This window comes from Dipodomys merriami, unplaced genomic scaffold, assembly GCF_024711535.1.
Source record: "Dipodomys merriami isolate MVZ:Mamm:240054 unplaced genomic scaffold, mDipMer1.0.p SCAF_1, whole genome shotgun sequence".
NCBI lineage: Eukaryota > Metazoa > Chordata > Mammalia > Rodentia > Heteromyidae > Dipodomys > Dipodomys merriami.
This window is the reverse complement of record NW_027202270.1, coordinates 71,569,352-71,592,931: the sequence shown is the minus strand read 5'-3', so window position 1 is coordinate 71,592,931 and position 23,580 is coordinate 71,569,352. Positions and strand designations below refer to the sequence as shown.

The 23,580-nt window shown below is 34.0% G+C and overlaps 1 protein-coding gene across 5 annotated transcripts in view; it reads right to left on the bottom strand.

Moving 5' to 3' along the window:
• The window catches only part of Lrp1b (LDL receptor related protein 1B), a 1,866,674-nt gene that overhangs the window by 558,259 nt on the left and 1,284,835 nt on the right, over window positions 1–23,580 (bottom strand). For all 5 annotated transcript variants that reach the window (XM_070023764.1, XM_070023773.1, XM_070023793.1 and 2 more), the window contains exons 28-31: window positions 13,632–13,763; window positions 11,584–11,811; window positions 5,566–5,740; window positions 4,802–4,896 (exon numbers count right to left, since the gene is read on the bottom strand). In XM_070023764.1, the coding sequence (XP_069879865.1) occupies window positions 4,802–4,896; window positions 5,566–5,740; window positions 11,584–11,811; window positions 13,632–13,763 (630 nt within the window). The remainder of the gene's footprint in view (window positions 1–4,801; window positions 4,897–5,565; window positions 5,741–11,583; window positions 11,812–13,631; window positions 13,764–23,580) is intronic.

Genomic DNA, 23,580 nt, shown 5'->3' with positions numbered 1-23,580 from the left:
CTTTGATATGCTACTTTAACTTCTGTTTGGAGAGGTGATGTTAACATTTGTCCCCTATGACAATGCTGAAATAGTCTCAATAAATGCTCTTTATTATTTGTAATTCAGTTCTTTTAAATTTCTGTTTTAAGCAAGAATCATATTTTAAAAATTAGACCCAAATTGCTGACTATCCTAATTTAATGACTAGGACTAGATTGTTCTTGAGAAATGCAGTGGCACATATCTAAATTCCAAGCACCCTATGGCTGAGACCTGGAGATCACATGTTCAAGGCCAGTCTGGGCTACATGATAGCAGCCTGCCTCAAATCTCAATAGCAATATAAAAGGAAATAAAAAGTAAAATGGAGACATCATAACAAAAGAGATAGAAAAGACAATCAAACAGATTATAAAGAAATACAAAATACTCCAAGTAGCCAAAGCAATCATGAGCCAAAGAACAATTCCAGAGTTATTACAATATCTGTGCCAAAATGCCATATCTGCATGGCACTAGTACAAATATAAACACACGTAACAATAGAATAAAGTAAGAGACCCAGATCTAAGACCATATAGCTTCAGCCAACTGATATTTTAGCAAAGTTTTAAAAAATGTATGTTGTGGAAAATGGTATTGGTAAACAGTTTCTCCATGTTTTATGTTTTATTATCTGACTGAATCTAGATCCTTGTGTAGAACATTTAAGACATCAAACTTTCAACCAAGCAGAGGGAAAGGTAGGAGAAACACTGGAACATATATGTAACAACCAACTCTTTCCTTAGCAGGATTTCAGTAGTTCCAAATAAAAGCACAGCTTGACAAATGGCACTGCATAAAATTGAAAAGCTTCAGAACAACAAAGCAAACAGTAACTAGTCTAAAAAGGCAGACGACAGAATGAGAGAAAATCTTTACCAGCTGTCCTCCAATGAAGGATTAACCAGAATATACAAAGACCTCAAAAGAAACAAAATTCCAAACTAGATTTGGTAATCCTAGCTAGTTGGGAGGCTGAGAGTAATGTTAATCCGAGTTTGAACCCAGTCTATGTAGAAAACCTTGAAAAAGTGACCCTTCTCAATCTAAAACTGGGCACAGTGACACATGTCTGTCATTCATACCAACATGAGAACACTGCTGACACATAGAAGAACACAAAGGGTGTGAAAAGAGACTGGAGATATGGGTCAATAGCATAATGCCTTCCTAGCTAGCACAAGTCCGGGAGTTCAGTCCCCAGTAATTTTACACATATTCCTCCTCCTGGAAAAAAGAAAAGAAAAGAAAACTCATCAAAAGTTCTCCCAACTCATACCTATATTCCTAGCTATTTGGAAAGCTGAGATCAAAGGATCACAGTTTGAGCTTCGGTAGGCTGAATGTTCATGAGACCCCTCCCCTCTTCTCAACCCAGAGCTTCAGGTAGGGGTACATGCCTAATATTCCAAGATACATTGAAACCTAATAATGGGAGAACCTTAGTTCCAAGCCAGCTCTGCAGGAAAAGTTGGTGAAATTCCATCTTCCCAGAGGAATGTTGGATGTAGTAACATACATGTGGTCCAAGAAAAGTTAGGGAGTCTAAGGTAGATAGCTCTAGATCCTTTTTCAAACTTTCAACTAAAGCCAAAAGCAGTGGCCCAGCTACTTGGAAGATGGAAATGAATAGGATTGTGGTTCAATGCAACCCTGCGAAACCACTATCAAGACTCTGTCTCAATAAGCCAGCTGTATGTGGGATATATAGGCAGGAGGAGCATGGTCTAATTCTGTTCTGGGCAAAAAATCAAGAGACTTATCTTCAAAATAACTAAAACAAAAATAGGCTGGGGTTATGGTTCAGATGGTAGCATACCTATCTAGGAATCACAGCTCCATGTGTTCAGAGTCTAATATCTCTCTCTCTCTCTCTCTCTCTCTCTCTCTCTCTCTCTCTCTCTCTCTCTCTCTCTCTCTCTCTCTCTCTCTCTCTCTCTCTCTCTCTCTCCTACACACACACACACACACACACTATAAGATATAATATTAAAGAAAATACAAATAGAGATTATTAAATAAGCATGTAGATATTCACTATGAAAGGAAATGAAACTTAAAACTAAAAACTGAATTATCAAAGTGGCCAAAAAAATTAATGAAACACTAAATAACATGAAAGATGAAGAACACAAAATATATTCTATATCACTTTAAAACACATCTCTCCCTCTTTCTCTTTTAAAATTGCATGATTCTAAAATTCCTTCAAAAATTTTCAGTTTTCAACCACAAATTAATAACAATCTTGCTTTTAGCCTATTATATTTTTTCCTGAAAATCAGCCTTTCTCAATTTATCCTATTTTAAAAGTCATTAACAATATGTACAATTATTTGGAAAAGTTAATGAGCTGGTTCATGTTGCTAAGATTTTGGAACCTCATCCACTTTATCCATGACTACATTTCAAAAGCTACTAATAGTCAGATGCTAGTGGGTCAGAGTTGTGACTTTAAATACTTAAGATTCTGAGACCTGGAAATTTGTGGGTTAAAGCCACCCTGTACACAGATGCCTGAGACTCCATGAGCAACAATCAGCTAAAAGCTAAGTTCAAGGTGTGGATCAAGTGGTAGATTACCAACTATGATGGAAAATAAATGAGAGTTTGGAACCCTAAATTCAAGTCCATTATTGATTATCTATATATGCATATATTACAATATATGTATATGAGTGTATATTTAATATATTCTATGTGTAAATAAAATACACATTACATATGTATATATGTACTATATAATAAATTAGTATATATTCAAGAATGTATACTTGAAATATTAATAAATTATTTTTCAATTGGGACTATATCAAAAATGTAAAGAAAACATCAAGGAAATAAAATATAGGTTGTTCACATGTCATGCAGTGTAATGTTGATTGATATGCTTAATTCCTTTGTTTGAGGATTAAGGGATAAAATTCATAATGTGAAACATTTCAAATATAAAAATGGCTTTAAGTAGTATATAAAATCTTTGATTATATAAAATATTCTAAACACATAGTGAATTTAAGATTGAACCATAAATCTTATTTGAGAATATTTATTTCAACAATGGACAACTATTTTGTTGATCTGTCTCTAACATGAGCAATATTATTCAGTGTAGACTGCTGTAGGCTGTGATTACTCTGACTTTAGTAAAACACACACATAAAATGCCAAGTTAGGTGTTTTGTTTAGATTATGATGCATGTTTACTTTCAATCATGTCTCACATTTGGATTTAGCTGCAAAAAAGAAAAATGAATCAGTGAGTTACAATCCATATGAACATCGAGTACATCAGTGGTTTCCTTTAAGTACATAAATAATAATAAATAAATAAAAAATAAGTAAAAAATAAAATAGGAAGTGTCTGTGTCTGAAATGGTAGAGTGCTAGACTTGAGCACAGAGAGGCTCAAGGACAGTGCCCAGCCCCTGAGTTCTAGACCCCAAACTGGCAATAATAATAATAATAATAATAAATAATTCTCAAACTGTAAAAATTTTATGGACAGAATAATTGCATATACCAGTAAAAACAGCTTTGTACTCCTTTACTCATGGAACTTTTCCTTTCCTCTTCTGAGCTACCACAAAAAAAAACTAAATTATGATTTCCCTGCCATGGAAAGCAAGAAACTTTGCTTTGTCTAAATGATGATGAGTTGTACTGGGAGTACATTGAGGAGCTAGCATTTAATATAAATGAGAAAATTAATAAATATTAATGGATTCACTATCCAGAATTGAAAATTACTAACATTTTCTTATATTTTATTTGAAAGTTTCTATCAAATATAATCTCAATTTTACATATTCAGTTAAGAGAAACAAATAATTTAAGCTTCTGTGCCCTTGAAGGCAAACTATAGTGTTGAATTTTTATCAGGTTTTCTGCCTAATCTGATGTTCAATAAATTTATTTATTAAATAAATGAATAATCAAAAAGCAATAACCAGTTTGATTTAAAAATGGATCTTGTAATGGGATTCTAAGTTAATTGTACTAAAATACTTTATTTTGAGCTTTGTAACTTCTAAAGCATATTTTTGAAATTGTATTTTAAAATAATTATCACACACATTCATAACCAACATGGACAAGTTATTAAATACTTGTCATTGAATACTGACTCATTTACATGCAGTTAACCTATCATACAATGCACAATATCTAAGAGGCCAAAGTACAAACAGGAAAACTAATTCCTACATTTTAAACTTCTTTATGTAAATGGTTGAAATAGGTATATGGCTCATGTCTCTAAATTTAGCTACTTGGCTGCAAAGCTAAAATATCTCACCAGTGTCTTGTAATTGGGTTGCAGAAACAGCTCTGAAGCAGTGTTTATCTTCTTAATTTTTCACAAGCCATCTTCATATTCACCTTACTACCATCCTCAGAATTTACTATTCTATTTGATATCATTCATTGCCTATAAACTGCATAGGTATCATGCTTGTGGCTTTTTTAAATGTATTGTCTTCTAGAGTTCTCATGTACATGCAAATCCAACAAATCTACATGCTTTTCTGTTATTTATCAACTCTGGAATGAATTTACCTATTACATCCATCCAGAGAGCCCACATGACAAATAAGGGGGAGAGAGGAATACAAGGGATCTTTTTCTCTTCAACATCTATTGATAATACAATGATATAGACTGACTTTTAATTTATGCTACTGATCATTAATGCCTTATTTCTGGGTGTAGATCTGAAGTAAAGGATTCCTCCACTAGACACAGCAGTGATTAATATTCCAAATCAGACACTTACCAACTGGTTCCTTCTGATTCTGAAAGAGAATCTTGCTGTTACTTCCATCCATATTTGCCATGTTAATTGTATTTCCATCTGTCCAGTAGAGTTTCCTTAATTCACAGAAATATGGATTAAACATATTAGATGTAGACCTCCATGTGAAATAGACAAATACACTAAAGAATGAAATAAACATCAAAATGTATTATTGGCTCAGAAGTAGTCTTTTTTTAGAAGGCCTAAAAGGATCAAGCCACTTGCTGACCATATTCTATTTGCCTGGAAAGAAAACACCACTCTAGCTTATTCCTGCCACTGCTAGAAAATTATCTTATTCTCTTTTTCCTTCTACATTTAAACTAAATACTACGAGTAGAGTTAATTATTTTGTTTTATGTCATTCATCAAGACTGAAGCCACCTAGTCATTGCTCTCCAGAAAACTGGAAAATCTGATCTGGAAAATCTGATCTACCTAGCAGTACTACCCCACATGTAGAAATCATTAATGACTGACAGTATAATGAAATCAATGACTGTTTCCACATCACTTTTTATTCTGAATTGTCCCGGAAGCATAAATTAGTGAGGTAACATAAATAGTTTATGCAAGTAGAAATCTCTAATCAAGCATTTAAGAAAATTATATATTCAAATTTTTTCTTGATTTGATGGCTAATTTGTACATATTTTCTGAAGTAAACATGCTTTTATATAAAATTTGATCAAAAGTATGACATTTTTTGTAGAAAAACTTAAAAAATACTAATCATACTTTACCCCCTGACTGGGTGAGCTGCAAGACACTGTGGTTTGTCAATTCCATGGATAATTGAGGTTTTCAAAGAGCCATCTAGCCGGGCCACATTAATTTGTGTCTCATCAAATTCTGAACTAATCCAGTATAAATTACGTGAGACCCAATCCACTGCTAACCCTCTGATACTCTGAATGTCTGCAAGGTAAGAAAAAGAAAATTAAAGGTGAATGAAGTTTCTCATTGTCTTGGTTTTCAAGCTAGTTATTTCTACCTAAGGGAAAATTTAATTTATACTTTAATTTGTTACCCAAAATTGTACAAGATTGTAATCTCATTCCCTTATCAGCCCTTCTTAAAGCATGAATAATAATTAATGTCTCACTGCAGAGGCATTTGAAAACCTGAAGCAACAATTAGCACTGAAATTAGACTAACAATCAATGATTCACTAGCAAACACTTGGCAGGAGTCTTATTGGCCCAAAGTAATTGTAGTTTAAATTAGTTTAATAACTTTGAAAGTTGGTAGCTCATAGTTCTTGGTAGGACAGAGGTATTTGTTGGTTTTCAACAAATGGTCTATTTTATATGTCAACTGCCAATTTCTTACTGAAATGAAATAAAACAATTTACCTTTACTAAAAATTCACCCAAAATAGACAATTAGCAGAAATTGAATGCAATAAGAAAAAAGGAAAGAAAAACAAAAAATACTAAAATCCTTTTAACATTTCTCTAATGTGTCCTCTATAGAAATTGCTGAAACCTAATTACTTTCCATTACAGTCTGATTTATTGAATCGGGCATCTTTATAAACAATAACTGAATTTGGTCTTATAATGGCACATATTAACTAACAAAGTACAAAAAGTGTAACAAATGATGTTGACTAGAAAATATTTTAAATATTAACATATCAATCTACCTTATTTAGAGCCGAATCTCTGATATTTGTGTCCTCTGCCTTAGTTTTTCTTTATAGCTCATATAATATTTGTATCTTCCTGTACTCCTAAGGTTCTTTACATTTCTGTATTTAAGACTTAAAAAAACCCTAGACTATTAAAAGAAAGATTGATTCTGGGAGGAGCCCAATTTTGAGACCTAACTAGCAGATATTGCTACTAGTGACCAGACAATGGTTCTAGTAAAAGCCATGGAGCAGCTACCACATAATTCCAGTGGAGTCTCTGGAACTTTCACTATCATTCTTTTCAAAAAAGCCAAAAAAATGAATTTATTTTCTTGCAAAAGGGAGAAATTACAGATATGTAAAAGTTGCCAATTATTTCAGCATCCAAGACAAGCTAAATCCGTTTTATGTTCCTTTAATTTCACTCTGCAACCACAAAGGAAAAAGAAAAAAAGAATCAAAATACATTGAATTTCAACAGTTCCAGGTCTGTTGTAAATTGGGGAAAAAAAAAAAACTGGATTGAAAAGTTTCTACTATACTTGGATTCTCGAATCTTGAAGGAGCCAACTTTTATGTTCAAAAATATCTTGCCTATTTTGAAATACTTTTCAATCACAGAGCTCTTAGAAAATAGTCTTCATGTTTCCAGTTCTTAGATCAACAACCTTCTGCCTTTGCAAGGTCTCCATCATTTATTTATTAGTAAACTTGAATATTTTCCAACCTGAACTGCTTTCCTTGTTTAACCTCATACTTCAAATTTCTTTTTATTTTTAATTATTTATCCTGTTTTTTTTTTTTTGAGGCAACAGTTAAAGTTTCCATGAGTGATGTATTCCTTCACTCAGTATCTGTGAATTATCCCTTCCTGGCCTGCACTCAACTTCTGTATTAGTTGATATTGGCAAAAAATAATAAAGTGAGTTTTTAATTTCCCTAGCGTATGGTGTTCTTTTGGTGCCTTTGCTGTTTAAAGTCAGTTTATTCAGTTTTGGTTGACTCAGTCACAATGAAGAGAATATATTCTATGCTTAAATTTTAAAGCATAGTCAATTGTAGGTGGGAGAAGCCAGAATTTGCAGAGTGTTGGTGCTTCATGTCTGTAATCCTAACTACTCAGAAGGCTGAGTCTTGAAGGAGTATAATACAACCTGTTGATTGTAGTATATTCAGAATACATAATTAAATCCAGCCCAGGCAGAAAACCTCATGAGACCCTCATCTCTAAAATAACAAGCAAACAGCTAGGGTAGAGGAGTAGCTCATAAAATACAGTGCCTACCAAGCAAGCTGATCAAGTGTGGGGCTCAGAGTTAGCTTGACTGACCTCTGTGCCTTACAAGACATTACTATCTAACCTCTGCAGAGTAGAAAGAGTTATTAGGTATAAACCATGTGTCTATAGTTGTATTGAAACCTATTTCTCTAACTTGCTGAAGTTCTTCATTTGGGGTCATAACTTTGGGGTCACAAGATCTAAGTGCAAATTTCTAGTGTCTCTAAGAATGGCAAAGCTGAAACAAAAAATCATCCTCATCCATGCAAGTACAAAGGAACAAAATTAAATATGGATATTGGAGATAAAAAGGTAAAAGGTCAGCTGTATTATTCTTAGATTATATTAGAAATGTTCAGATTTATCAATATTTCCTTTCCCTTTCTGTTCTGATTATAACAGAATTTAAATTTTGTAAGGAAATCTAGAATGCAGTCAAGTCCAATATTGTTTCTGAGCACTGTGAAGGGAATTGCTCTGAGAAACCACCTTACAAGGAAAATAGCATCGGTCAGTGTGGTAAGTCATTAGAAAGTTGGGGTTATCCAAACGTTCATGTTTTCAGGTTATAAGGGTGATGAAAGCTATAAATAAAGTGTAGTCCTGAATGTAAATTTGTCTCTGTCACTCCCTCATTTTGAATTTGAGACAGTTTCAGCTTTAATAAGCTTAAGTTTTCTCAACACTATAGAGAACATTCATTCCTAAAAATGAGGTTGTGTCAGATGAAGTTAAGCATTGACAATATTGTTTGTCACATCAGATGAATAAACCTGAAGATATGAATAATTGATATATACATGGACCATGAAGTGGTGACTAAAGCGAATTATTCCCCACTACAAATTATAGCTATTGTCTACTACCAAGACACAATTACATTTGGTCTCCATGAGAGAGGAAATGATATGTATGTGTGTGTGATCATGTCTATATACTGCAGATAGTTCTTTTTGTTACATTACAAACTTAATATGCCTATAGTAATGAACTTATGTTCATTCTTATAGTGCTCAAAGATATTAGCAGAACAAATAACTCATGTGGGCAATATCAGAACATAATCTGCTTGGAAAGAAAACAATGAGACATAGTGGGACCGTATTTGAGTCTTGTTGTTTGAAGCTTATTTCACATTAGAGTTGGACTAAAGAAAATGAGCAAATAAAGTCTCTGAAGGAAGGGTCCAAGAGAGATATAACAGTTAAATGAGAAAATAGAGAGAAAGAGTGAGGTCTCCACAGAGTCATTCACAGGGAATCTAGAAGATGGAAAGTTAGAAGTACTATTACGGGTAGGATTTGAGATCCTTTGATGAGTTCAGAAGCTGAACTGTGAAAACTTCATTTCAAATTTTTCTGTTAATGCAGAGCAATCTCATTCTTTAATAAAGTTTAATTTTGGAAGACATAAACAAGCAGTATAATTGCACCTGTGAACAAATGATACAAATGCCAAAGCTGAACTTTCCTCCACCTCAGGTCCAAATATTTGTCTGTTCCTTTATATTTGTCTTATTTGATATAAGTTGCACACATTCCTCATTCTCTGTTTTATGCTTGCCTTGTTCAACTTTCTATCATCTCTTACTAGAGCCACCAAAGCAACCGATTAACCATGTCCTAGAACACATTTGTTCGTACTGCCCAAAGCTACCATTCTCTCCTGGATAGTGGGTCCTTTTCCAAAGGCAATGCTGGCCCATCTTGCAAAAAACACATCCTTGATTCCCACTATTTTTCATATTAACAAATAAATCAACAACTTGTCCTAAGAAGGCTGGTGGACCTTTTATTAATATTTGAAGGTTATAAATAGAAATAAGTTTTGTGCTTTTTCTCAAAGATATACTGATCAAAGGATGTCTAGATACTAGTCCATAATTAGAGATAATATTGTCCCCAACTGTTTTTAGATAAATCTTTATCTCTCTACAATTCACAGTCTCCTGGACAGCAGTTACATTCATGATGAAGAGCTTACATATATTGTGGGAAGACCAGTACGTCAGATTGTTTTTTCTGTTTTTCCAAGTATTTTAATAACTTTTATTAAAGCACTGTTAAATATTCCAACCAAACACTAAAATATGTCCTATACAAAGAGAAAAGCTTTGCATTAGCTGTTTAAAAGACTTTCCTTTTGGATAGTTTGGAATTAATATTTGAACAAGCTTATGACCAATTCACTTATTAAGTTGCTTTAAAAATATTGACTTGAGATCAGCTAGCCTAAACACAAGAATACTTTAGTAGGTAAAGTACTGTTCAGACCTGCTACTGGTACTCAAGCTACCCCTTCAGTTTGTGTGGAAAAGTGTTTTCAAAAGGATTTGGAGTTAAAGTTACACATCTTGTGGATCATTACTCAAATATATTCTGATTTAAAATTTCCAGTGGATTTCAAAGTATCAATATTGGATAAGTGTATGGATTACTGATAATACATTGCCTTCATTAATCTCTGGATCCTTTTACCAAATACAAGGGACACACAGTCACAGAGAATCTGGATGCTGTTTACTTTGTAAATATCATAAGAAGTAAGTGCTCAAAGATGACTTAATAAAGCATTAACTGACCCAGAAATCATAATATGCCAAAATCTGAGCAAAAAATAAAAAAATTCAAGGCAACATGGTTATAGTACAGCCACTGTATTTATATGTCTATCTCACTGTGTTTTCTATATTTGGGAAGAATTATTGTGTTTTTTGTTTTGTTTTGTTTTGTTTTGTCTAATAAGAGTTTTTTGGGCTTGAATTCCATGTTTTGAGTGATTTGCTTGGCAGTTTTGCTCAAGCTAGTGCTCTCTCTACTTCTAGCATTTTTTTTCTAGTCAACTGGATATAAGATTGTCTCAGATTTGTCTGTCCAGGTTTAGCTATGAATCAGATCATCAGATCGATCCTGGCTTCTTAATTATAAGCATGAGACACTGGAACCTAGTGAGTTTATTATTTTGAATACTTTATTCAACAACATTTATTGAGATCCTGAGATTCAACTTGCTGAGTCGAGTTAGATAGTGTTGGTGTTGCTGAAAAGAAAAATAGGAATTTCATAATAAGGAAAGCAGTCCTCTGGATCTGCTGTATTTTCTCTATACAAGTAATGTTTTGCCAGAAGCAAAAGTATATAAATTTGCTTGTTTAGATAAGATATCTTTTTTTTTTTTTTGTTGGTCGTGGGACTTGAACTCTGGGCTTGGGTGCTGTCTCTCAGCTCTTCAGCTCAAAGCAAGGCTCTACCGCTTGAGCCACAGTGCCACTTCCAGTTTTTGAGTGGTTTATTGGAGATAAGAGTCTCACAGACTTTTCTTTCCAGGCTGGCTTTGAACTGTGATCCTCAGATTTCAGCCTCCTGAGTAGCTAGGATTATAGGCGTGAGCCACCTGCGCCCAGCTTATCTTTAAATTTTAAGGAGATTTGTTTGAATTCTTTTCTTTGCATAAAAGCAAATTTTCTAGTAATCAGTCTGTTGAATGTGCAACTTAATTATAGCATCTAAAATTGTGAGGATAGAATCCTTTTTTTTTTTTTTTTTGTTACTTGAGCTATAGCACCATTTCCTGGTGGTTTATTGGAGATAAGAGTCTCACTGACTTTTCTGCCCAGGCTGGCTTTGAATAGCAATCCTCAGTTCTCAGCCTCCTGAGTAGCTAGGATTACAAGAGTGAGCCACCAGTATCCGGGTTAGAATACATTATTGAATCTGAATAATCAATTCCAACTTCAGTTACCAAACTAGAGCTAAATAAAGTTGAAAAGAATATAAAAGGAACTGTAGTTATTACAAATTGATTTACAAACATTTTAAAAGTTGTAAAGAAATACATATCCTTTACCTCTTGAAATAACAGTCTCTAAACCAGTTCCATTAATGAAAGCTCGTTTAATGGTTTGTGTTTTAATATCTGTCCAGTATAAACGCTCCTCAGAGGCATCGAAGTCTATCACAGTGACGTCATCAATGTCAGGAACTGTGAAGGCCGTGATAAAATTAAAATATGGATTATCAATGTCTACTCCACGGATTTCAGAACGCCTTGCATACAGAAGAAATTTTTTCATTTCTAGAAAAGGAATGGAAATGAAACAATTTTCTTATATAAGCTTAAAAGAGTCTAGGCATTAAGATATTAATTTTGCATAATTTGAATGATTTTTTAACACCAGAAACATCAATATTTGATGAAAATGATGTAGAAATGATCTACTTTAAGGTACACAGTAGAAACAAAATTAAAACAAGTTTAAATTTACAAGTCATTTTTATTTAGCTCAAAATGCCAAGAAATGTTCAGCAATTGATTTGAAATTAGAATTTCAAGAAAACTTGTGAAGCACATGAGTTTTGCAAATGTCAAACAGCCATCTTTGTTTGTCGTGCATAAAACATAGCAAATGCTTTTGAATGAAATCTAGGAATATTTTTCTCCATGTTGTCACTAAAACAAATGAAATTAAAGCATTACTTAAGGAAAAAAAAAATCTATTATGTGTCCCTTTGACCCATCAAAAAACTCAACTCATTTAAAGCATGTTTTGTTGTAAATATCTAGTAACTATAAATTTCACAATTTGAGAGGCATTGAATCATTTTACTGTCAGAGGTACTCTTCCTGCATTGAGTTTGTAGAATCATGAAATCAAACATAAAGCAGTGCTACAGTTATTCTACTACTTGCTGTTATCTTTATGTTGGCTGTTATCTTTATGTTGTGGTGATTATCTCAGATTTGTACGGTACTTTTGGCAGTACTGTGAATTGGACCAAGTATCTTTCCTTAGTCCTGTATCACTTAGGCCACACCCCAAGCTTATATTTTGTGTTTGATGTCAGGGCTTGATAACTTTGTCTGGATTGGCCTTGGACTCTTTTTGTTGTTGTTGTTGTTGGTTGTGGGGCCTGAACTCTGGGCCAGGGCACTCTCCCTCAGCTCTTCATCTCAAGGCTAGTGCTCCACCACTTGAGCCACAGTGCCACTTCTGAATTTTTCTGCTTATGTGGTGCTGAGGAATTGAACCCAGGGCTTCATGTATACAAGGCAAGCATTCTACCACTGAGCCACTTTCCCAGCCTTTGGCCTTGGACTTTTTATCCTCCTGTCTCTCCCTTTGGAGAAATTGCACCTAAATAGTACCATCTATTCCAAGTCAGGTCATTTTATAAAATTCTAGCTGAGTGGAACAAAACCCTAGAATTAATTTCTATTTACTGTCTTTAAAGATTAAAAGTTACTTTATTTATATATAAACTTTTAAAATAAAATTGTATACAATTTTTGTTTGTTATATTATCTTTTTTTAGGTTAAATCTTTATTTATTTATTCTACCATGGAGATGTGAACTCCAGGTTCAGAAGGTTGACAGTGCTTTGTTAGATGGACACTCTACTTCTCTAGCTCAGTTTAAATGTTTTGAAAGAAACCTTCCTAATTTTTCTTCATTTTTTACTCTCTTGAGTTGATAAGCTCTTACAAAATGCTTCTAAAATGACTTTGGAATAAGAACAGGAGATTAAAGCTAGTAAATACCCCTTTGTTATGCCGGTTACCCACATCATCATTTTCTGATAATCCACTTCCACTTACAAATCTCCCTGTACCACAGAGATAAATTCTGCTAACATACCAAATAAGAAAGTAGCTAGAAAAAAATGAATAAGGTAATAAATAGCAAAGCACAACCTATCACATATTTAAAGAGTTTGTCAGTTCCTACGGAAGTAGTTGAATCATCAATATCTGCTGGAAATAGAAACACCTAAAATGTTGTATTTTTTTAAAGATGTTATATGCCTCTTCTACCTGACTAAGAGTAAAATCTGAATACTAATACAACTTGAGAGAATTCAATTTTGTTCTTAGATAAGCAGTGTGGGAAATTTACCATAGCAGGTCTTCTTGTCTGAGGAAAGCTTCATCAAGTGGGGGCAGGCACAGGCCGCACTCCTGTTGTAATTAATCAGACACATGTGAGAGCATGGGCCTCGGCCTTCGTTGGCTGCACAGGGATTGGGAGCTGCAATTACAGGAAAGATTAGCAGTGAGCAGGAAGAATGGATGAAGGCACCTCTGAGAATGGTGGGGATTATTCACTTAATAATTTAAAAGGAAATTTCCTAGGTTGCCCCCATTACTAGGGTAATTAATGTGATAATACTAGACAATCAGATAAAACACTTACACTGCTGAAACATAACAAATAACATAACTTCCTCTGACATGAGGAACGTGATTCCTATGACCTTAAAAGCAAAGATGGATTTCATCTAAGAGACCATCAGGAAATATTACTGTATATATAATAATTATGTACTACAGATAGATAGATAGATAGATAGATAGATAGATAGATAGATAGATAGATAGATAGATAGATAGATAGATAGATAGATATAGATAGACAGACAGATAGATAGATAGATAGATGCCAGGCACAGGGGGTTCACGCTTATAATCCTTAGCTAGTCAGGAGGCTGAGATCTGAGGATCTCGGTTCAAAGCCAGCCCAGGCAGGAAACTCCGTGAGTCTCTTATCTCCAATAAACCGCCAGAAAAACTGGAAGTGGCCCTGTGGTTCAAGTCGTAGAGTGCTTGCCTTGAGCTGAAGAGCTGAGGGACAGCACTCAGGCCCAGAGTTCCAACCCCATGACCAACCCCCCCCAAAAAAAGATATATAGATATATGTACTATATAGCAACTTATAGTTCTATATAGATACATGTACTGTATATCACATATAGTAAAATAAGGCTGACCATAACCTAGATATTGGGAATTTTGATGAGTGTCCTTATTTTTCTAACCTATGTATATACTCCTCTCTTGCCTTAGGCCAGCATCCTAAAAACTTTCCCCAGGAAATTCTGATTATATGTATATGCTCTTCAGGTCATTTGCTCTTTTTCAAAATCATAGGAAATCTATTGAAGAAATGTATGACTATCTTCATTATGAATTACGCTTTGTTTCTTGAGTTTTATTTTTTATTTATTCCTTCACTTTATGACTATGGTTTGGTGCACATAAGGATAATATTGAATTTTACTATATAAATAACAAACATTACATAATATGCTAGGTTTTACTAAAGTACTAAAATTTATAGTTCAATGTCTTGCTCTTGTTCTTCTGTCTCTATTCAATCTTATTATTGTTTGTTTAGTAGTTGTTCAGTGTGCAGTTTTAAACCAGGCTCACTATACGGGGGAAGCTGCTCTGGAAGTGTTACAGCCTCCTGAATGTTGCCTTATTTTGTATTTCTCCCTCAAATCACATCATAACTCATTCCCCCCCCTCTTCTCTGTTATTCAGTTTTAGTGCTAATAATTATAAACAGAGACTCATTCCTGCTTGACAAATATCTTATCACTAAACCACATCACCAGACTTTAATTAATAAAAATTATTAATAATTTTCATGGTACTTAAACAGTAGAATAAGATCTTTAGAACTGGGCTGCTAAATTGGAGCCAGAAATGTTATTATCTTCTGATTCCACCAGCAAGATGTTAGTTTTCAACTAATAAACTGTAGCTTTCTCATAAGCTGACTCCTTTTTCTGAATTGTGACAGAGTTCAGGACATGCTACCTCAAACTATGTCATGTTGGCATAATGAAAAAAATGGCAGAAGCAGAGAGGTCTCACTGACCTTCTCCTTTTTTTTTTTTTAATAATCTCCTCCCATCCTCCCCAAAATCATCTCCCCCCCCTCGAGACAGGTCATAAAACCTAGAAAGATTGTTTTTGAACTTTCTCTGAAGCAGATCATAGAATTGTCACGTCAAAAATGTCCTCTATATTCCCAGAGGAAAAGAAGATCCTTATTCTGAAGAAGAAAGGCCACCGAAAATTTTGAACTAACAAGCATTGGTAAGTTTCACATGGTTTATTGTCATTAGATCCAGCCTACTTTGTTCTAGCCTATTTCACTTATTTCTCCACATCTGCTCATACTTCAATATACCTAGCACAAGAGTAAACACCCTTTAAACATTTCAGGGTGCTTTTATTTCCTGAAGAAGTTCTTTGCCAATAAAACTTACTTTAAATGAGTTTGTATATTTTTCTTGTTGATAATTTATTTCTTATAATGTCTCAGCCTACATAAGCCTCAGCCATGACCCTTTGAAGGGGAGAAAAAAATAGTATTTTTCTCTCCTACAACATTTAGCTCCAGTAAATCTTCAAAGAACAAAGAACAAAAACTATCAAGGAAATAATATAAAGGAGATAAGAGTCAGTGTATCGAGTATATAAAAGCTTAGTAGAATATGATAATTACCTAATATGGATTTAGCAATTGATAGTACTACCCATATAAACATGATAAAAGCTCGACATTCCTTAAAAAGAAAGAAAAATAAATAAATAAATAAATAAAATAATAGGAAATAAAAGACTCAAATACAATTCCTTAAAGAAATCTATTAGAAATAAAATTTTTGAAATGAGAAGCAGCAGAGATACTGATGTTTTGTTAGTACAACCTCCTTTCTCCCTGAAAGGAAGCTCCTCAAATTCTCCACTATCTTACCTTGTAACTTTATCTGTTTAAGTAGGAGTTCCAAAAGGAGCATAGTGAGAAATCAGATAATAAGTGTGAAAACTATCACAGTGGGAAGATTTTGTAGGAAAGAGTGCCAGTAAAGAAGAAGCACAGATAAAAGCCTAGTAGATTCTCACACTCAGGTTTCAATCCTCTGGCAGGTAAAAGAAGGAAACTCAAAACTACAAAAGGAAAAGAAGAGAAAAGAAAAGAGAAAGGGAGGAAAGAAGGAAGGAGGGAAGGAAGAGAGGGAAGAAGGAAGGAAGAGGGGGAGGGAGGGACGGAAGGAAGGAAAGAAAGAATATGAAAATGAGAAATAAGAAAGAAGGAAAATTGAAAGAGGGGAGAAAAGGGAGAAGAAAATGTAATCTAAAATATTGACACAGGGCTGGGAAAGTGGCTCAGTGTTAGAGTGCTTGCCTTGCATGCATGAGGCCCTGGGTTCCATTTCTAAGCACCACATAAACAGAAAAAGCCGGAAGTGGTGCTGTGGCTCAAGTGGTAGAGCACAAGCCTTAGCTGAAGAGCTGAGGGACAGCGCCCAGGCCCAGAGTTCAGGCCACACAACTGCCAAAAACAACAAACAAACAAACAAACAAAAGAAACATTGACACGGAAATATGTCCTTGCAGAGAAATAAAAGAAAGCTCATCAGAGTTCAGTGGTATGTACTAGGAATTCACTTCATATATTATTTTTAGTCCACAATCATACCAGCTTTTTTGCACATTTTTATTGTAAAAATACTGTACAGAGGGGTTACAGTTACATGAGCAAGTTAATAAGTACATTTCTTGCCGTGTATTGTTGCCTCCTCCTTTGCTTTTCCCCTGCATCCCTTCCCTTCCACCTCCACAACTACCTCCCCCATCCTAACCCCCAGCTTTTTTCAACATCTTATAATTGTAATAAAATTATTTTCAAAAGTCAGAGAGATTAAATATATATGTAATAGAAAACGATTGCATTGACTTTATAGCCTAGGATCTGTATTAATGATAGAACTGCAATTTATAATTCAGCATGTTTTGTGCTTTACAACTTGGAAAGATTGGCAAATGATTTTTATTTTTCACTTTAATCACTTCACTTTGAAATAATATTGCCAAGTATTTTTAAGATTTCTATTTGTGTATTCAAACACAGTTACCTACTATAATTCCAAAATTAAGAATTTTGATTCATAACAATTTGTGTGTATATGCGGTGGTACTGGAGCTCAAACTCTGGATCTGGGCACTGTCTCTTAGCTTTTTCACTCAAGGCTAATGCTTTACCACTTGATGTACAGCTTCTCTTTTAGTTTTGTTTATGTTTTTGTTTTCTTTTTTTGGTGTTGTTAATTAATTGGATATAAGAGCTTCATATATATTCTTTACTGGGTTGGTTTGAACTATGATCCTCAGATTTTAGTTTCATGAATAGCTAGGATTATAGGTGTGAAGCAACAGTGCACATTTTCATAACATATTTTGACAAAAGAAATAGACAAGGGTCTCATATCTAAAATATTCTTAGAACTCAAAAAATCAAATCCCCCAACAACAAATCCTTAATGAAACAACCACCCAATTAATAAGTGGGATAAAGACTTAAAGAGAGACTTCTCTGAAGAAGAAATAAGAGTGGTGAGTAGACACATGAAGAAATGCTCAACTTCAAGCTGGGACCCGATGGCTCACGCCTGTAATCCTAGCTACTCAGGAGGCTGAGGATCATGGTTCAAAGCTAGCCTGGGCAGGAAAGACTGTGAGTCTCCTATCTCCAGTAAACCATTCAGAAAACCGGAAGTGGTGCTGTGGCTCAGGTGTTAAAGTACAAAAACTAGTATATGTCTGAGACGAGCAGGAAAGGTCAGATAAGTTGATGTTAGGTGAAATGAACCCCAAGATAAGTATTCAAGTGTTTTTTTTCCCTTTCTTGCGATTGTTTCTAACGTATTTATGAGATAATTTCTTTGTTGCTTTGTATGTCCCTCCCCCAAGGTATAACCCCTGCTTTCATTGTATTTGATGTTGGTATAATTTGTGGAGGGGAAGGGAAAAAAATCATTTAAATAGGGATACAGGTGGACCCACTGCAACAATGAGATATACAAGACATTATGTGGAAAAACGAGCTTTACAACTTTGGCTGGGGGTGGAGGGGTGGGAGATGGGAAGGGATGCGAAGGGGAAACAAAGGAGGAGGCAACAATGCTTGAAAAGAAATGTACTCATTACCTTGCCCATGTAACTGTAATCCCTCTGTATGGTATTTTCATGTTAAAATAAATAAATAAATAAATGCTCGACTTCTCTGGCCATAAAAGAAATACAAATTAAAACAACATTGAGATTTCACCTCACCCCAGTTAGAATGGGTATAATCAAGAAAGCTAATAACAATAGATGCTAGAGGGGATGTGCCCAGAAGGGAACCCTACTTCATTGTTGGTGGGAGTATAAACTTGTTCAACCATTTTGGAAGGCAGTATGGAGGTTCCTTAAAAAATTCCACACAGAGCAACTCTATGACCTTATGACCCAGCAATCCCACTTTTGGGCTTTTACCCAAATGATCACAAACAAGGACATACTAAAGCTACCAGCACAACTATGTTTATTGCAGCATTATTCACCATAGCTAAAATATGGAACCAATGCAGATGCCCCTCAGTATATAAATGATCAAGATTGCATTTTCTTGATCATTCATATACTGAGGGGCATCTATGCCTCCATCAGAAGGAATGTCACTGCCCCATATGTTAGGAAATGGAAAGATTTGGAAAAAAATTATATTAAGTGAAGTAAACATAGGTCCATGGATTCCCTTATTTGCAATAACTAATATATGTCTAGAACCAGTAGAAAAGATCAAAATCTATGTACATAAGACCACATAAGATAATGCTAAGCTAAAGGAACACCAAGATAGGGACAAAAGAGGTTTTATCCTTGTTGCTGTTGTTTTTAATATACTGATAATGGTTTGTGTGAATTTTTTTGTATATTCTTCCCAGTATGGTATAACCCCTGTTGTCACCGTATTTGATTCCAGTGTCCTTCATCTTGTATATGCATTTTCCTAATTTAAGGAAGGGAAGGGAAATGACAAAATGCTGAAACAAGGACACAGATTTATCCATTGTAACAATGAGATGTACAAGACACTATGTTGAAAACAAACATTACTACTTTGGGGGGTGGCGTGGGGAGGGAGCAGTTGGGGAGGTGGGGAGGGAAGGGATAACAAGAGAAAAACAAAGGAAGTAGTAACAATGCTACATAGGAAATGTACTCATTACCTTACTCATGTAACTGTAATCCATCTGTACAGTATCTGTACAGTATCTTAAATATATATATATATATGCAGTATATATACTATATGTAGTAAAGATTTTTATATATATATATATATATATATATATATATATATATATATATATATCTCGCTTTACAGGTGGCAACAGGGGAACCAAATCAGGTCTATTGTTCTTGTAAGTATAGATTTACTGGGACATTACTAGGTGTAACTTTAGTTTTCATATTTTCTATATTAGCCTTCAAATTGCAATAACAGTATTGGACAATTTCAGTATAAACCACATGTCCCACAAATCCTTGCACCCTTTATTTTCTAAGCCTATAGAGTAAAATGTTACCAAGTCTTGATGTAAAGAAATTAACTCATTTACTACTGAAAAGTCTAGTAGAACAGTTGTGATCTCCTGTAAGACCAAGATTCCTCCATTTATTACATAGCAGAAATGAGAAAAACCAGACAGGCCAATGAATTGCTATAAGCAATTTTCAAATGTGACATGAAAATGCAATTGTGCAGACTTTGGGTTGAATGATAGTTCTGTTCTGAACCACAGGTGACTGTGGTTGTTCCAATTGCTATTCTATAAAGAACTGGGATATAATATTAGTTAAGACTAAGTTCTCAATTAGAAAGGCTTGGTTTCTCTACTTTTAACCTGTATTATATATTGTCTATATGTATAATCCCTGAATCAATTTTGATTCTCTTTATCTCCTTCCTGATTGTTAATCTTCTCACTGAATTCCTGATTTTTATGCAGTTTTCTTTCTAAAATATTGACCTAGGCATATGTTTTAAATGGTTACCCACAATGTCAACTCACAAAATCTCAGTGGCATCTCCTCTGTTTTCCCTGAGTCCTTGACACTAGTCAAAATGGTTTAGATGTGACTTCTGTTCTCTCACTAGTTCTTGAGTCTTATCCATGATATTACTTTTCTTAGAGACATATTTCATATTCCAAACAAACAAATTCAAATGCCTATTTTTCACGTATCTTTCCTTATTACAATTAATTATCTGTTAATTACTGTAAGGCATTTCTCATATATGTTCTTTCTATTTTTAACTCTCCCTTTCCCCAAGTACAGTTTTATTTCCTCACCTTTCAATGATGACCCTGGGTACATAAGTGACACTCTGTGTATACCATCCTTCTTTCCTTTTCTTTTGTTCTTAACAAAGAGACTTTTATTTATTTTAGGGTCATTTTGATGCCATCTCCAGAGCTATGCCCAGTAATATCTATATAACTTCTGAGAATCTTTCCTTGTCTCTACTGTTGTTCTTGTTGTTTGTTCGAGTAAATGTTCCCAGTTTCTTTTTCTTTTTGCCAGTCCTGGAGTTTGAACTTAGGGCCTGGGCACTGTCTTAGAACTTCGTTTGCTCAAGGCTAGCACTTTACCACTTGAGCCACAGCACCACTTCAGGCTTTTTCTGAGGAATTGATACTGAGGAATTGAACCCAGAGCTTCATGCATGCTAAGCAAGCACTCTACCACTAAGCCACATTCCCAGCCAACCCTCCTTCCTTTCTATGGTACCAATCTGTCTTCCAGCTTCATCTACAGATTCCCTTCAAATCTGCATTATATGCTTGCTAAATCTATTCTATAATGTTTCCTGAATATTTATTGCTTACCTTTTTCTCCTATACCTGATGTGTTCTTTTTCTAAAATTCCAATATTATATTTTCAAAGATCTTCTTTACAAGCTACCTAAAATGATTTTATGCAAAGAAACATAGCTGATAGAAACCAGAGACAAAGGCTTTTTCCATCACTAAGTATGAGATGCAAATATTGACATCACTCTGTGCTGGACAATTAATCATTTCCTGTTCTATTTTCTATGCATCTATTTTACTCGTTTATTTTTTGATGCTGGGGATTGAGCTTGGTGCCACATGATGCCAAATGCATGTTCTATCACTAAGCTACACAACCAAACTGTGCAATATTTGGTGGTAAATTACATTCACATATTTTATGTCATTATACAGTGGGCCCCCAACTAACCAGTGTAAGCCTGTTCTGTAAAAGGTTCAGTAGTAAATATTTTTGATTTTTCAGGCTTTATACTTGAATTTACATTTTTAAATAAACGAAACCATAAAAACATAAACAGAAAAATAACTGGATGAGCCTGAGTTCAAATAAAACTTTATTTGGAAAACACAAAGAAGAGCAATTTAGGTTGAGGGACAAGGAATGTGACTCTAATTTATGTGTTTTGTTTGGTTTGGCTTGGTTTGGTTTGGTTTTCCTGGAAGGAATTATGATTTGCATACATATTATGCTTTATTAGAATTTCTATGACGTTTCTCAAAGACATTTGGATTCATATGCCTGCATGTGAATATATGTGGATGCATGATTTAAAGTGGCAGCCATCTAAAATTTTGGCTAGTAAATTAATTTTCTAACCTCATCATGGTTACAGTGAAAGATTTCACAATATGTAAGTCCCATATATTGCAGGAAAGCTGGATGTTAATATATCAATCACAGTAGACTAATGTATATTCTGTAAGAAAAAAAATTAAAGGTAATTTCATATTCCATACAAACTGTTTAATTGTAGTCCATTTCCTATCAGCAGAACACTTTAAAGTCAATCATTTTATGCAGAAAATTTAAAATATATGAAATATTGATGTAATATCAAATATGCACAAAATTTGTTTAGCTATTAAAGCCACTGAAGAGGGATAAAACCTCAGGATCCAATTTGTTAGAGTAAAAGATCTCATTCTCCTCAACCAAGTTATGTTTTGTATGCAATGATATTCATCCTATTGATAAATGGTAAAAAAAATATTCCCAATATGAGAAAATAATTTAAGTATATCAGTAATTTTCATTTAGACAAGGATTTCATATTTTGGATAAATGAATATTTAAAATATTTTGCCAATAAAAGCTAATCTACAATCCTATTCACTATCACAAACATCTTCAAATGACAATTTTAATATTTGATGATGACAAACTTTAGGAATACAATCCTCCCTTCCTACCCCATTGCCTGCCTCTGTCCTGTTTTTTGTTCCTTCTCTCGTTGCTTCTTCATAGTATATGTACTCAAACTCAATGTTCACAAATTCCTGGCAAACACTCCACCTCTGACCTACATACTTCAATCCATAATTCATATATATATATAACTTTATATAGAGAATATAGAAGATGTATATAGAACAAAATATATGCAAGTAAGATATATTGATAATCACTTTAGCTTCATCATATTTCAGCAATACAAGTTATGTAGTTTCTATGTTCATCTAATTATGTATATTTATGGATTAATTTATACCCAAATCTGTGGTGGAACATAAACTTATCCATAATATTATTTGTTTTTACAAAGATATTTGTACCACTCATTGATAATATTTCAAAATCACAACATTATTATTTCTATTTATTTGTGCAGAACTCTAAAAGATTAAACATGAATATAAACAATATCATGCTATAGGCAGAGTGTATTTTTCAGTTCCAAATACATTAGCTGGATTATTCATTCAGTGTACATCATGAGTTTCTCCTGAATACCAGAAAAAAGATGCAAACAAGTGGGGGAAGAGAGATTGAAAGACAGAGTGGTAGTGGAAGGAAGGAAGGAAGGAAGGAAGGAAGGAAGCAAGCAAGCAAGCAAGCAAGCAAGCAAGGAAAAAAGGAAGAAAAAAGGAAGGAAGGAAGGAAGGAGAAACAATGAAGGAAGGAAAGTTTTACTTAACTTTCTATCACTCTAAGGATGTGAAATATTATTTATTCCAGTATCTTAATTGCTATTTATTTTACATTGAAAATGACCATTGACAGGGCAGTTTCTATTATTATAATAATTTTTATTGTTTTTAAAAATGTATATCAAATCAAGCTAATATTCCACTGATAGTATAAAATACATTCAATAGAGTGATCAGGGTATAAGTCAATGGTAGAATACTTACAAGTGTGAGTG